General features: G+C 40.9%; 1 protein-coding gene across 1 annotated transcript; it reads left to right on the forward strand.

Moving 5' to 3' along the window:
* Positions 1–516: 516 nt before the first annotated feature.
* On the forward strand, positions 517–8126 carry T265_10796 (hypothetical protein; the record flags this gene model as incomplete). Its single annotated transcript, XM_009177268.1, has 4 exons — positions 517–612; positions 2773–2986; positions 7301–7441; positions 8047–8126. 4 exons carry the CDS (start codon positions 517–519, stop codon positions 8124–8126), a joined length of 531 nt encoding a protein of 176 aa, XP_009175532.1.
* Positions 8127–16048: the final 7922 nt, after the last annotated feature.

Below are 16048 nucleotides of genomic sequence, written 5' to 3' on the forward strand. Positions count from 1 at the left end.
GCATCCATGTGGATGTTATTTAATCTAGTAGTGTAGTTGATGACGTGCTAAGGTTCTAAGCCATAAAATCTCCTAGGGAACCCCAATTTTTGGTCCAAAATGTGGTGGCCTCTTTAAGCCGCAGACTTTTCTGCGCAGCTACATGGGAAAATCTAGATAACAGAACAAGTCTATGCGTTACAGTTATCAGTGTTTGTTGAAATGCTATTGTTTGCTTCCAGCCTTCTATCCTGAACTAAAGACCAGACTGCCGCATAGCCGGTCAAGCTGGTGTTTACTCGATCCAGTATCTTCCAGACCATTAAAGAGTTAACGGATTTCTAGATGATGCATCCGCCCATGACATTGTTTTTCAGCCTTGCTGTATGTGATCCTATAGTTGTAATTGGGTTCACTAATCACGATTATTCATGATGCACGTCAAATAACGTCGGTTGGTTACTAAAAAGTCAATACTGAAAAGGTTTTTTATTTGTTAAAACTTATCTGGACGATTTTGAAGCCTTTCACTGCAGCATGCTGCCGTATGTGAGTGACAGCGAGATATTGGCGCTACCATCAGAGGAATTCAATTTCTTCAAATCCGCGGAATCCTTCAGGATATGTTCATATGTGAGTTGGTCTGATGCATTCATGCTTAACGATGAAACCGTATAGGAAGCTCCTCTATAAAAGTTAACTTTCTTCTGCCCGTGTACACATGTTGCATAAATGTCAGTTACCGCATGTGAATAAATATCAGGAAGCATAATTTATAAGGATGAATGGATTATGAATATATTCTGGTGTGTTACTTTGAAAGATGAAGTACCAAATAGACCAACTCATTTTTTCCTGGATATTTCGAGCCAGTCATCTGCCTAAATTCACTACTTAATGAATGTGGATTTCTTTTTCCACGGGACGGTTCTAAATCTACAAAAAGGAAACGAAGGAAAACTAAGCCGAAAACAAAAACGAACACGGATTAAGAGTTTCGGTGACTTCCTAAACCCTCCTCACTGTGATCTTATTGTTTTCAGTAGAGATAATAACTTCTGAACAAACCTGGCACTTGGAAAGTGTCAAATGTCCGTCTTCGAACAGTGTGATTCGACGAAATGTAATGAAATCTTTATTGATGGAGTCTCGGCGAAGCGGGAACCAAGACAACCCAGCTTACAAATAGTTGCAAGAGAATTGGTTTAGAGAAAATAAACAGTGTAATGGCATTCCGTTCCTCCGCGAATATTTTGTGGGTAATATTTGGAACTAGGGGGTTAAAATTTATTTCCAACCGTCAGTAGTCCTGGCCTAAGCCCTGTAATAATTTAGAAAATGCCAACTGCTAAGATTGTGTTGACAGTTGTTTCTTATCCTAGTTCGCTAGTCATAAATGGACGCTGGTTATCAGAGGTGATCACCGTTCGGTAGAAGGATTGTGAATCTCCTGTGTTGTACAGCTTATGGTCATCCTTTACCGTCCAGACATTCCATTGCACTGAAACCTTCCTGAGAACAAAACACTCCTGTTTGGTACTTGAAGAGCTTTTTATTCGCTAAGTCTCCCCCAACCAGCTTAGAGACACAGGAGAGTGTACCCATAGTTCATTGCTGCAAATGTTCTCTCGGGAGGAGCTCACACTGAACCATAAGTTAAAAAAATTGCCATACACCTTCAATGAGCTCTGTTTCCTGGATTTTACTAATTGTCAAGGAAAAACCTCTCCTAGCTGTTCCTTCCGTGATTACGCGTATGGTAATCAGTATTCCCCCCACCAGGCATCATTGGTAGGTGAAACTGGCTGAGCTGCATAATGTAACCCATATAATGAACCACTGGGAACAAGCAAGTGCGCATGAATGCAGCCAGCTGGTTTTTCTAACCGAAAATCAAAAGCACGGACAATTTGGCTGAGTGTGTATGTGAGCTATGCCGCTGGCCATGTGTTCCATATCGCTAAGAATTATCAGGTATTGTCTGATTTGTTTAATGGTTTTGAATTGCAAATGGGGAAAACATTCCCGTAAACCTCAACTGCTTAGACAGCTTTGAAGAGCTCATCTGTGAACATCGATAACTGGGGTAGTTTTTGCGCACACTATCCACGAACGGTACACAAGTGGCTGCGCAAAATAAGCCAATCAACCTATCTGAAATTTTTAAGAATTTATGTTCAGATTTTAATACCGATGTCATGGGACTGGCCCTTCTGTTTAAATTCATACATGTAAACTGGACAAAATACAATTGTCCGCGTATGCTGTGCAGTCTGTTATGGAGATATATGCTGTGAGAACGAAGAAAGATTGGCCAGTTGTTCGCCTGAAGGTGCGTTTGGCTTGAATTTTTTGGAAATTCGGTATTTTATCTAAATGTGGAGGCCTCGTTAAAATAAACCCAGACAATATCAAGAAACAAACAATAACAAAAAGGATAAAAAATTGTTTTTAGTTATGAAGCAGGCGAAAACTACTGGAATGTGTCACGTGTCCTCCACTCGAGAAGACAATATGATATGCTTTTGAGCGGATTGCTGATAGCTCAGCTTGTATAGATTATCCTTGTTCTGTTCGCCATGCCTACCTGCCGACTTAGTGCGACGCTCTGCACAGAGAGTTTTACCTCGGTTGCTGACGAAACTATTGCAACTGAAGTGCCCAGCTCAGCTAGCAGAGCAATAACCACAAGGTGTGGCGCAGTCAAGCTTTTACATATCCAGTCATGTCTTTGTTAATATCGTCAGCACGCTAACAGTTTTTAACAGTATTTTTAAATACTTCTTTCTACAGATCATCCGAAAGACCGCCCAGTGGCCAAACCTGATACATGGATGTGAAGTCCTCAAGCCCGATAAATTTGTTCAACAACCGCCATGGCCCCAAGTATCCTTAATGCTCATAGTCGATAAAAACGAATATGATCGACTGGGCCACACCGGATCCGCATTCAATTTGGAGAGCAAATTTTCTAGTTTTTATTGGTACCAAATGGCTTTTAATTTAGGTAAGTTTTGCTCACTAAATCAGCGCTAAATGGAATTATGACAAGATGTATCGTACACCTGCGGTTGAGCAGATGGTTACTTATCACGGCTCTTCACTTTCAGGAATGGGAGGGATCACACCTTAAAATTGAATTTTGTAGATTCTCTGCACAGAAAACAACTTTTTTCAATCTATCTTGTTTGTTCCCAAAGAAAGAGGAGCTGAAAACTACAGACGTGGCCTGCTGGCTCCCAGTCATAATATAAGGTGACAAGGGCTATAAAGTACCCGTTTGCATTAGGATCTTCTGATTATATGTTAGGTAACCCTGGAATGGCCATGAAATTCTTAACTCCACCGCAACCATATAGCTTGAAATATGTATGCATATACAAACGAAAGCCTCTTTTCCCACAGTCAGATTCTAAAATGCAAGCCGCCTAAAAGATAAAGCTGACATAGGAAAGCAGATTGCCTAAAAATGCGCGATGATTTTCTCTTGTGTTTGGGGAATGTTAATATTAACTTTCAGCCTTTTAGATAAGGGTGATCGATTCGGAAAGCAAACTGAGTAAAACGCAAGAGTGTTCATTAAGCTAGCAACTTTAAGCCAGATCAGCGGGTAGCACATTCACAGGAATCTACGGTTTATTGCGAATAACCAACTTCTTGTTCCAAACAACAATTACGTTGGGAAAACACTAATAAAAATTCCAGATATAAACACAAGCGAGTATAAACTATGGACCGGTGTTCATCCTGTCAAAAATTCGCAGTTCTAATACACCATCTTTTTTGCCTAAAAGTGAGAGCTGCTACTCTTTCTGTTCGGAGAATTCGACGAAGTATTCCACGGTGGACTGATGGGATAATAATATACACCACGGACTGTCTTTCTTTTTAGGGGAGCATGGTTGTCATCCGATCCACTTTAGAATTATTCTGTTTCCCGGATTTCCGTCAACCTCTTTCATCTCAGTGGACTCATAAATGCTCAAATAAGGTGAACTTTCTAACGCATCCGTCCCTGGTCAGCACCCACTTAAGGACTTATTTGGTTCGGTCTTTGACGTTTACATGGTTTTTAAGGTAAAGCAATGCATTCTTGTAATGATACCAACTGCGAATTCACACATTATCTTTCCATCTGAATAAGGATAACCAATCTATACGTTACGGTGGAAGACGTTCCATCATTGACTTTTATACTACATGTGCTATCTGTGAATCGTTTTGGGCGTTTGCGTGGGCGACCTATGGTGTAACGTCACAAATGTGTGCTTCGTGGAGCTGCTTTACGTGTGGCTAATAAGGGTGACATAGCTGACCAGTGGCGGTTCTGATCCCATCACTCTGCCCACCCGAGGTGCAGTGACATCCAACCACTAGTGCAGATGGTCGGCTTCATTTGCTAGCACAATACCAAACAAGCTGCGGTCAGAATGGCAGACAGTAAACCATGGCAGGGTGTATTTCTGCCGTGGTCTGTTCCAGAGTCTGAGTAAGGCAGTGTGAGCGCGCAGTAAGGTGTAGAAACGGCTTTTGCAACCGAATAAGAAAATTCGCTACATTCCCCAGGGCTGCATGCAAGAATATCAAAGATATTTTCATCCAATATTTTGTTTCGCCAAAAACTACGCGGTCGCTCTGGCCGTAAGTCAGGCAAATTCACGCCTGTTAGACAACCAAGCCGTTCATTCGGTATATGAACACTTTTTAGCACTCAACGGAGAATAGCTAGCAACCATCAGCCAAGGGCACGGAATACAAATCAGTCTGTCGAGAGAACTTAGTCATTTTTCGTACAATAAGTTATGGAAATAACTTGTGACGTATGCGGTGAAGTAATAGTTTCGAATGCTGATGCTGTGTAGACGATGATGAGTTTGGAAACAAAATTCAGAGATTGTAGGATTATATTAAGAATCCATCATTCGGCCCTCATCAGTCATGCACTGTTGATCCGGTGAAGAGTGCTTACCGGCAACTGCTACCTTAACTGTCACGTTTATCTGCTGACAGTAATGAGAGCAAAGTACCTCATGCGGCTGTGTCCCGGGACATGACAAAAATAGTCCATCGTATTTAGTATATTTATTTGCATGCGCACGTATTATTTACCGCGGTATGTGCCTTTTCTGCCCAAGTAAAGACCTATCGATTATGCAGTCCTCCACACGATAATTTACCGTTTACATTAGATTGTCAGTGACTTCATTTGACTGCAAGTGAAATGATATTTTAGCTGACTCACGAAATCAAGCATTTAGTTGAAATTCGGTTTTTAATGTCAACGTAAAGCAAAGTTATCGAGAGTGTTCATCACACCATACGAACAATCTGGTGCTCAAAAGGGAAATAAACTTGGCAGAAATTCTGGGACCACCTAACTACCTGGTCAACCCTAAGAAAGGCAAGTGACGTCACGGGCTCTCCAGACTTTCCATCGGCTTTACGAGTAGTAATAAAACAAAATACTGTTCGTAATTATCACACACGCACCATCTGTGTTTTTGACCTCCAGCCAAATACCCAGACTTGCTCCTGCCGGGGCCCAATATAAGCCGAAAGATTATGAGTAAGTATATCTTTCTCGAGATGTGAGGGAATAAATTGGAATAGTATACAGAATACAGGTAAAATATTACTGGGCACCTCATACTAATCACAATATTTAGCTAATCGAGTATTGAAAAGTCGTGCCTCACCGGCAAGGAGACAATTTTGTCTCTTATTAATCAGAATAATTCCCCTCTTGTGGTATTGTACAGCAAAACATATAAAACCTTCGTTTACCTTATGTAATTAGGTAGTTAGTTGGTTAGTTAGTTAGTTAGTTAGTTAGTTAGAAAATGTCAAGCTTTAGAGATTTGTGCAAATTTGATGCATTAGCAACTTAAGCCGAGCAATTATATAAGTCAGGCATATTCCCAATTTCACAAGGTTAGACGCCTTTGAAGTTTAGTGTGAGCTGTATGAGCAAGCGGAGTAGCTACAGCGCGAAACACGATGTTGCCTATTTTCGGCTAGTTATGGAGATACGGGGCAAATATGGCACGACTGTCATCATGGCGATAAAGTTTAGAAAACAGTCGTGGGTTTGACAGGGGTGAAAGCTGCGAAACGCAAAATCGGCGTGCAAGTAAAAATTTCAAGTCAAGGAGCAGACTGTTCTCTATAAGTATTTACACAACACAACGTGTGAGACGGCGCCATAGGACAAATAAAATCTACGCTGATACATGGTTCAGTGGAGAGCTTAATACAAATCGATCAGGTGCAATAAATGGGCCGGATATCCGGACTCAGTCCATATATAGGTTTAAAAAATGTGAATGCCTCTTAAGTGCCAAGCAGACTATTTGCAGTCGTCTCACTAATCATGGGACGATGAACCATAGGAGCTTCAGGTCCGTCAACTTGTTGAAGCTCAAAACCCGCAGCTTGGTTTCAAGACCTACCATTGTGACGAATTCACGGAAGATCCATGGCAGAATTAGCACATTACCACAACAACCACTGAAACCATTGGTGGTCTGCGTGAATGTCCGAGGAACATCAAATAGCGCCCGAGTACAGTAAATATCTTGATTCTACACGGTGACATTTGCGATACGTATTTTGTACTCTGATTGTTTCTACTAATAAAACTAGTAGATTTCTGATAGGCGGGATCAAGAAATGTTAAAAAATCAAATTTACCTCTAGGTGGTTGATTTAGTAAATTCCTGTAAACTGTTTTACATGGAGAGAACAGTACTAGTCGTAGGCAGGCCATATAGCTTTAGGTTTCGCCTCACTTGTAGTTGTTTGGATAGGGTTTCCAGAACAGGAATCCATAATCAAAATTTCCGCAGCTTCTGAACAGTTGGCTGGATCTTTTACTGTGGGTGCCAGGAACTGTAGAGTGTCTCGGCCATAGTTTTCTATTTTACAGTGTTCTAATAATTTAAGAATACGAATTTCAGTGAAAATTTTAAGACATCCCGCTGAGGATCCCTGAGTAACTCCACAGGAACATGAAGATCACCAAGCGGTTAATGTAGAGATTCCGAGGTGTGCACAGGTTTGGGCTAGGCTTTACCTTTAAACAACACATTTGAATATTATGTTTAACAACGAGGCACCTTCTGGCTTCTGTTCAAACACCCTGAGAACTTTATCAGAAATCCCTCTTTTTCCCGATAAATCTTGAAAAAAATAAAGACACTTGAAATTAACAAAGCTTTTGGAAAATAAAAATGAGTATGTATGTTCATCTAATTTGCCACCATCTCATCGAATTCTTCTTGGACCGCGAGTTCAAAAAGTTCGTCAAGAATTTCTTTTGTAGATCCGAAATTACCTACGGCGGAGATTTTGACAAGGATGAGAGGAGTCAAAAATGACAAAGAACTTGCTGTGAAAAAGGAGGAAGATCCTGAATTCGGTCCAGATGAAACAAAACCGGACTCATCCATGACGCATGACATCGGTAAGTCACTTAGTTTTTGAAGGCTCCGGGGCATAATGACTAATTTTTCTGAAAAATCATTCTTTCCTTCTAACAACCCAACAGTGTGGGTGCATAGTCACCCTTCCCCAGAGAGACTACGTGATTTTCATGTGTACCCTTATTTATAATCCTGCTATATATTCCAAACCGCAATGTTATTTTCAAAACATTCGTGTTGTTTCTAGGTTCGCCACTACTTCATGGTCAATTGGCTTTGACGGAAAGTTGGCAACTGAGCTTGGTTGAACTTTTCTGTCACTTAACGATGGTAAGAGGGTTAGATTGAGTCGTTAAAGGCCTTCTGCACATAGGCACACGACTTGAGGTTAGTAGGTTTCGTCAGTGGAATTAAGTGATACGGATTATTATGTCTGTTGAATTCACCTAACGGGAACGCTTTATGATACAAAACACTCCTGAAGAAGTAGGTGTCATCTGTGGGTAAACCTTTTGTCTGACTGGCATTCGGAATCGGCTGCCGAAATTTCCAGTAGGAATACGGCTTCACCTTTCTGTGCATTCTGCTCCGTTGCGGAGAATACTACTTTATGGTGATCAGCCTGGTATAAAACGCTCATTCCCAGGTTTAGCCATTAAATCAGCAAATGAATATTTCATCGCTGCGAAGCGCAAAACTCTTTTTGTAGATAATCGTGCCACATAAACACTGAGGGAAGTGTTTCTTTCTCGGTATAAGTTCCATGATACATTCTCTTGAAATTCGAGAACAGCTCTGATTTGTGCCAATCTTGCAGGCGTATTCCCCAGTATCTGAAATAATCACTTTCTGAAGTGACGATCAATTGATTTGTGTTCGCTTTTTGAACACTTGAATTGCTGGAACTAGAGATTCGCTGCGGAGCAGCATATTTTGCACAATAGTGATTGCCCTGAGTTTTCGTTGCTAAATCATTGAGTGGCTCACACAAGCCAAATTAGTTTGCTAGAGGAAATCAAACTGAACGTCCAGCTAGTTTCCCGGACCGGAAAAGCAAGACCTGAGGGCCGATTAATCCTAATAAATCATCTCTGAAATACTCGTCCTAAGTTTAGGTCATCCGCACTACCAGACAAATAATTCCGTTCCGCTAGTTAACCAGCTCTCAGATGTGCAGCAAAAGGTCCATGAATTATTTATCAAAATTCTATGAAACGAAAATCTTCAAGGTGTCAGAAGGCTGAACTATCTTAAGAAATTATACTGTTATCCAATTACCGTCAAGGAAGGCTTGACTGAAGAGGATGCCTTCAGGAATCGGTAAATACAGTTTTTCTGTAGGTTTTACCAAATGTAATAGAGATTGTTTTGTACAGCTTAAAATTTTAATTACAGTCCTAAATTTATATACCCTACTATGGCAAAAAGAAGTTGGAATCTCACAAGAGGTTCAACTATACCGTCGTTGGTAAAAAGAACAGCTTAAACGATATTTGGCAAAGGCTCAGCTCACATAAAACGAGATCCCTGGAGATGAAGAATTTGAAGATGACGTCATACAGACGGAGGATGAAGTAAAAAGATTGCTCTCTCGAATCCATACTTCACCACTTTCATGCTTTTACTTCTAATCATCCTGCAGACTGCGATTTCAGAAGAGCTGTTGATATACCAGCAGTTGATCTGCGTGTCCCAGGTGAGGGATTTACATCAAATTGTTAGTTGCAAGAGAGTATTTTACAACTTTTCTGAAATGATGGGAGCTCATTTTCGGGGAAAACCCCTGTGTTAAAGAATGGGTGCTCTCTTTGTTATTATACCATATAAAGTAGTTATATGCTTTCGACAATTTGGACAACACAAGGAGATGGCCTGTGCAAGAACGTTGCATTCTCCTCCGGTATCAACTCACCCAAAACATTCTTTAAATGTCCATAAGAGCGCTATTGTAAAAAAATGAGATGCTAAGTGTCCACAAGATAGGAGTCTCAGAAGTATACTGGGTGCATCCTAAGACCTTGAATCTACGATGTCTTCAAGGAATTCGCTTAGTTTGCCAAGCTTTCTTTCCGAATCCATCTATCTTCTCACGTTCATTTTGACTCTCCGCTCACTTGAACGTCTAGCATCACGTCATTTTGTCCGTTCACAAATGCACATAGATATTCGTATTTGCACGCATCTAATTTTACCTGAAGTTTCTGGACTCATATCTTCTTGCCCTTAGCATAATTAAGCACGACTGCGTGGAACTCATTTGTTTAGCAACCCGCGGTGTGAATCCCATAATCGGGGGGTGAATGAAAATGCATCCATTCTAACCGAAAGTTAGCCGAAATGCAGATCGGCCGCCTGTAGTGAACGTATTAGTCTTCAGCCACTATCTTGGGAATTACGGGTTGGAAGCAACCTGAGATGTGTACCTTCAGTGATTCTTAATAAGGACCAGAGAGTGTTTCCTGGAATTTGCCATTTACAGGATGAAAACTTAATTGGCAATTTCTAAATCTTCTCACAACATCAGGAACTTGTGAATTTAATGCACGACTTAGTGATTACTACTCAGAGTAGCGACTTAATTTTCAGTACCAAACGGGATATACGGCAATGCATCACATTAAATAAGCAACCAGGAATTGTCTTCCTCCACAGTGGACTACACTCAGAAGGTAGCTTGAAACTATTTTAATAATAGCAAGCGAGGTACCGTTGGCTTAGGAAGACAATGATTTAGCCTAAATGTTTCACCAGAAAATGATTATTAGACTGAGTGGTGTACACAGTTTGGTTCTACTCACTAGTATTGCGATTCGTGATTCCCTGTAAATGTGCGCCCCAGCACATTGCAAACAATTTGTTGAATGACGGTGCGCCTGAAGAAGACAACTGTTTTCTGTAATTCATTCTAGGGAATAGGTTGTATAGTCGGCATTCAAGTCAGTTTTTTTGCCGAAGGTAACCCCAAAGATTATAGCACGCCACAAGCGGTGAGTGTTCTGTACCGATTGTGGCTTTGTATATTAGTCCATTGGGTGTGGTCTTTGATTCATTTGAGGAGTTGCAGTGTATCGCATCGTGTGTCTGTTAGGCCTAAAATGAAACGCCTCGAGCCAAAACGTTTTAGTTACTTAAAATCCTACTACGGAATTTATGGTTACTACATTCTGTCGAAAGTTTTCAGCAAGGTTTGCATTGTCCGATAGATTTCCAGCTGAATTCTAAAAAGAGGTTTATCTGATAACTTTATCTCACTTAGGAGACTTTTAAAGAGGCTTGGTGCCTAGGGTCAAGGCGAATGCTAGCTTAAAAATAGACAGATGTAAAGTGCTGAATTGATATAGTTCAAAGTAGGGTCTTCTGGTCGGCTGTTGTTGGCAATCTCTAGGTTATCTATTTTTCCCGATGCCACCATCTAAAGAGACTGGCAGCGCAAAAAACATAATCCTGAAAAACAGCGCTGCAGAAAGTTACCAATTAACTCGTCCATTTCTAGCAGTTTAGATGTTGTACGTGTAAAAGCCTGCTTGACGAGGAGTAATCCTTCTACACTGCACTGAGAAGCCCCTTTTTGAGCGGGAAGAACTGATCGAACATCCTGAAGCAAAGTTGCTAACTACGTAAAGAATCTTTTGACGTTTTCAATTTTTTACTCATTCAATTATTTTAGATGAACTTAGGCCAAAGAAGGACACCAAATCAAAACCTAAAAGTAAGTATTTTGGTAAACGACTTTGCAAGCTAATATTTCTTCGTGCTTAGAGTTTATACCAAATGCGGTTTTGAATACCTTGGCCCAAGTGTAAATTTGGAAACTTAATCTCCTGCCGTTGTGAACGGCAAACAGTTTTGCACGGGCTGTAAAACTAAGCAACGATAAAGCTCTCCTGAATATCCAACGCATAAGAAATATTATGATCTTTGAGGTTGCCTGAATAAGATCAAACTTGCTTATCTCAAAAGTTTTCAAAAGCTGTATATCTCCAAAGCATGCGGCAAACATCTGTGTTTCCTTTTTTATGGACAGTATTTTTTTCTGACGATGCGAGAACTTCCTTTTGTGCTCATTACGCACCCAACTCAAATGAGCCCGAAATAGAAAGGATCACGCGTTTTCTGAAATGCATGTTTCAACAGCTACTTTGACTTGAAGTAGTATACGCTTAAGTGGATTTTGATAATAACTCAATTACTGTTTCTTGCATATAATCGCATTGCAGCCAAGGGACGGAGCATATAGAAGTACATAGTGGAGAAGCCTATGTACAGCGAGAGTGCCACGTTTCTCTACTCCCATGTACACCAGTCTTTCTGTTGACTAATCAGTGTTTTTTTATTTCCTGGTGGGAAAATTGGGTTAATTATCCGTTTCCCACCCATTATCCCTTAGGGCAGATAAACTGTTCCTGCTCCGCGAGGACTGTCTTGTGCCAGCTCGGACCCCTGTTGGATTAGGTGTTACGTCTCCATGAGCCTTCTGAGTTGCAGTAAATCAAAACTTATTTTGTGAGGGAATAACATCGATGTACTGCCATTCAATCCGGAAAGCCTATGCTTTACTGTACAAAACGACCTCTTTGTTTTCTCGGCACGCTGTCGACGGAATAATCCCCTACTTATGTTTGTCATCAAAAAGATCAATAGCAAGTGCTGCTTTACCAGGTCGTATTAGTTGCACTGTTTTTCTCACTTGCAAACCCGTAGTTCTTTACTTCTCGAGTCCGGTAGCTAGGACTTCTAGCATGTTCATAAAATATTTTATAGGCCACACTGTTTGCCTCTCCTTTGGAGAAAAATTGCTGTCTGTCCATCACCATTTTTCTACCACTCCCTGACTACTGCTCGAAACAGAGGCCAGTGAATTTCACCCACATTTCCGTCGACTTTTCTGAGTTTGAAAGGATCACTGGTTGTTCAAGAATGTCTCCCTTTGCCCTATATCAAACATGCTATTTTTAATAAAGGTTCAAAATCGGTTGTTGGGCTTCGGACCTAATCTCATCAAATCGTCGTCTGAATATCAAAAGATTCCCATGTTGCTTGCACATAATGTGGGGCGCGGGCTAGGCAGTACTGATAGGACGAGTGAACTGACGTAGGCGCCCGATTCAAATGAAGAATGATTGGAAAATTGAGGTGCCGCGTCAGCTTCTCTTCACTGTCTTCTACTGGTCCACTTTGTTTATTGCAAAGCAGAAACCTGATGCGAAATTTATCCAAAGTCATTGGAAACGAACTTACCTATTTCCGGCCTGAGTCGCATGATCCGCAATGACCTGACACCTGGGCCAGGCTTGCGAAAATTGGAACATAATCAATATTGCTATCAATAATATAATCTGGAAAATAATGTTATTCAAAATAAATGATAATACTACAATAATAAAAAGAAGCGTGACCGTCACTTGAGTCATTTGTGGACTTCTAGATGTTGAGGCTGTTCTGAGAATATAGTAAACCAGTCTTTTCTCGCAAAATTGACTAGGTGATCACCGTTCTCATAACGTGCATCTTGTCTCCACCACTCTGGTATAATACATGTAACACTACGGGCATCTTCGGTCATGACTCCCATCCGTTAGTTATTAGAGAACTGTTTTGGAATGGGGTTTAATTAGCCATTTCTGCTGGTGTCCGTAGAATTTTGTATTCTGAGAGCCACCTTGTGATCGTATTGGACGTCTGTGGTGAGACTGACCAGCGTACGTAAGATTGTCGATGTAGATTCAAAGGATGCAGCTCATGTCAAATGATATCCATTTATGTGACTTTTGTGTTGCTGCTAAAGGGTTTATCCGACTAGAATTGTGATAAGTTACCTGCTGGACACTGAAAGACTCAGTAAACCATAGAACATCTACTTGAGGGTTAGCAAGACTTCGTGCTGTGATGCTTTGGCTCCCAACGTATGAAAATGTTGAACTTTCCAGAATTTAGTGCACAGCTACTCCTTGCTAGGCTAAGATAGCTTGCTAGCCATAAAGGCTGTGATACAAACGGAAACATTATTGTAGCTTTCAGTTTGGTATGAAGGTTCCTCTATCAGCGACACCGAATACTCTGCGGCGAAGCTTTGTTCAACTTACGAGATAACATGGGTGCGATGGCAGACAAGTGACTGGACTGCCATGATTGCCATTAAATCCGGATAATCTTATCGGCGTTCTCATTTGTTCGTGGATGTTGGCTTAAAAACAAAGCTTGTTTAAACTTTCTCGAATAAAAACTGATTAGCCAGCTGTCCCACTGTGGCACAGAAAACATATTTTTGCGCTTTTTAATTTTGTGGAAGTCATCTGCAACACACTTCTGCGGTGAACAGCGGAATTTGCATGGTGGCAGACTCCACAGGAACCTTTAGGTGGAAGGGATACGTTTGTAATGTCCATTTGTAAACATACCTAGTATCGAGAAACACACTCATTTGCAAATCAATTTGGTTTTCACGGGAGACTCAATGGAGTCTCTCGTTTATGATATCCTCCAACTGAATGTGCAGCACCCAGGTCACCTCATAATTCAGTTGGCACGATATTCGAGATGTCGCAGTATATTTTCATGAAGGAAACTACTCACAAGGTTGCTGAAAACTCTTCGACAGCCTATGACGGAAACTCGGGGACTGCGTCTAAGAAGGGCGAAACCGGTCAGAGGCTGTGGAAGAGTTTTTAGCAACCTTGTGAGTAGTTTCCTTTATGAAAATATCTAGTATCGATTACGCTAAGGTATCTGAAGTATCACTCCATGAGCTGGGGTCGGAATCCTCTACTTGACACGCACTAACCCGCGACTGTAGGACGCATAGTTGTCGGAAGTTGACATTCTGGAAGCACTATATACGGACACTTTCGTAGAATGGTGTACTACAAAACAGAACTATTCATCTGGGTAGAACGATGGATGAAGTGCATGCTGAAGTAGTGGATCATAACCCAAACTGAGATGGTCCATTTTTAATTCAGCTCAACATCACCAAAATTTGTTCAGACGTGATAGACTACACATAAGGTTGCTGAAAACTTCAAACACTATAACTGGTTTTGCCTTTCTTGGGGCTCATCAGGTAACCGCATTTCCGGAGTTTCCGTCAACCTTATGTTCTCCTTGAACCAAAATTTGACAAATACGCTTATTTGCATACCAATTTGGTTTTCACAGGAGATTAACCTGAAAAACATCTTAATCTCTTGTTCATGATGTTCACTGGAGGATGAACATCATAAACATGAGATTCAATTAGGTTTCAGATGACCGTCCTGTGAAAATTAGGCTGGTATGCGATACTCTTGGGGTTTATATGGATGGACCTAGTACTGAAATACTAACAAGAGTACTGTTAGGCGGATCAAATGGTGACAAGAATAACTGATATGGTAACCGTGAAACTTCTGTAGAAGTTCGTCGATCTAAATCAGAATAATGTAGAAATTCAGGACAGAATAATGACTGCGGTTGCCCTTATTTTTTGCTAATAACGGTAAATGTCCTAGGAAAGATTTTGCGTTGTTTAGCAGGTCTAAAAGTTTCCAGGTTTCGACGAAATGCTCATGGTAAGACTTCCGACATGTTTCTAATAGATTAACAAGATGAAATGTTATCCAAAGGCGTTATGACGAAAATCAATGAATGAATGGCTTCCAATGATGAGATTAGCCACTACTCGGTGCATCGTAATTTGCTAGTGAGTCTGCGGTTGACCGCAAAGTTCACATACCCAACCACAACAACAAGAAGCTTCTGACCTCATTTCTACAATCGATATAGACGAACGTGGGTTGAATCCGTCACTAATACATTTAACCAATGAGTGTGTTAATGTTGACAAACTTTGAAAACCCCAGATCATGCTTAGTCATTGATAGATTCGTGTCAGACTGAAGAAATATCGTAAAAAGATGTGGTGTGAAATAATCTGAATAATCCTTTTATTCGGCGACCTAGTCTGCCCTTGCCAAGTCACTAGGGTATAATTTTTATCCACGTAAGTTTTTTCCCGTATGGTTTTAAGGCGGGCTGTAATGAGATTTTGGGCAGAACCTGTCCCAGCCAGTTAGCTTTCGAAAAGTAGGAAGGAACATGGTACATGAGGTTCTCTCTGGATATAGAACCCCGATCAAGATAGCTTTTCTATGCTCAAAGTGTGGTGGCAAATGTCCAACCGCGCAGACCTGACTCTGTCGTGTGCTGAAAAAGCGAGCTAAATTATTTCTTATAATGAATTCACTTAACCGACGTCTCTTATGTAGGTACGAAACATTCGTCTCATGAGTTCAACAGCTTAAAGCTGATTTATTTTATAAATTTGCAAATTTTGTTGTCCTCATCGAGGAAGCGCTGACCAACCGTGATCACAATAACCACCTGTTACTTGCCGCATTACCCGTGACGAATCGTTGGTGAGTCAACTTATGGAAACAGCTTATCCAGGTTTATTCAACTTCCTTTCCGACCCTGATACCAACTGTTGAGATGTGGAAATGCACTTTACGCCACACTGATTACACAATCATACTTCAAGGGACTGGAATACGTCTCCTTATCTGATAAAAAAAGCATTTTATTCAGGTCCAAGGTGGAATTCCTCCTGGGACGGCTACATCGCAATAACTCAAAACCTATCTATTGGTAATATTCAATGATTTGGTCAAAAG

This window comes from Opisthorchis viverrini, assembly GCF_000715545.1.
Source record: "Opisthorchis viverrini unplaced genomic scaffold opera_v5_408, whole genome shotgun sequence".
Classification (NCBI taxonomy): Eukaryota; Metazoa; Platyhelminthes; class Trematoda; order Opisthorchiida; family Opisthorchiidae; genus Opisthorchis; species Opisthorchis viverrini.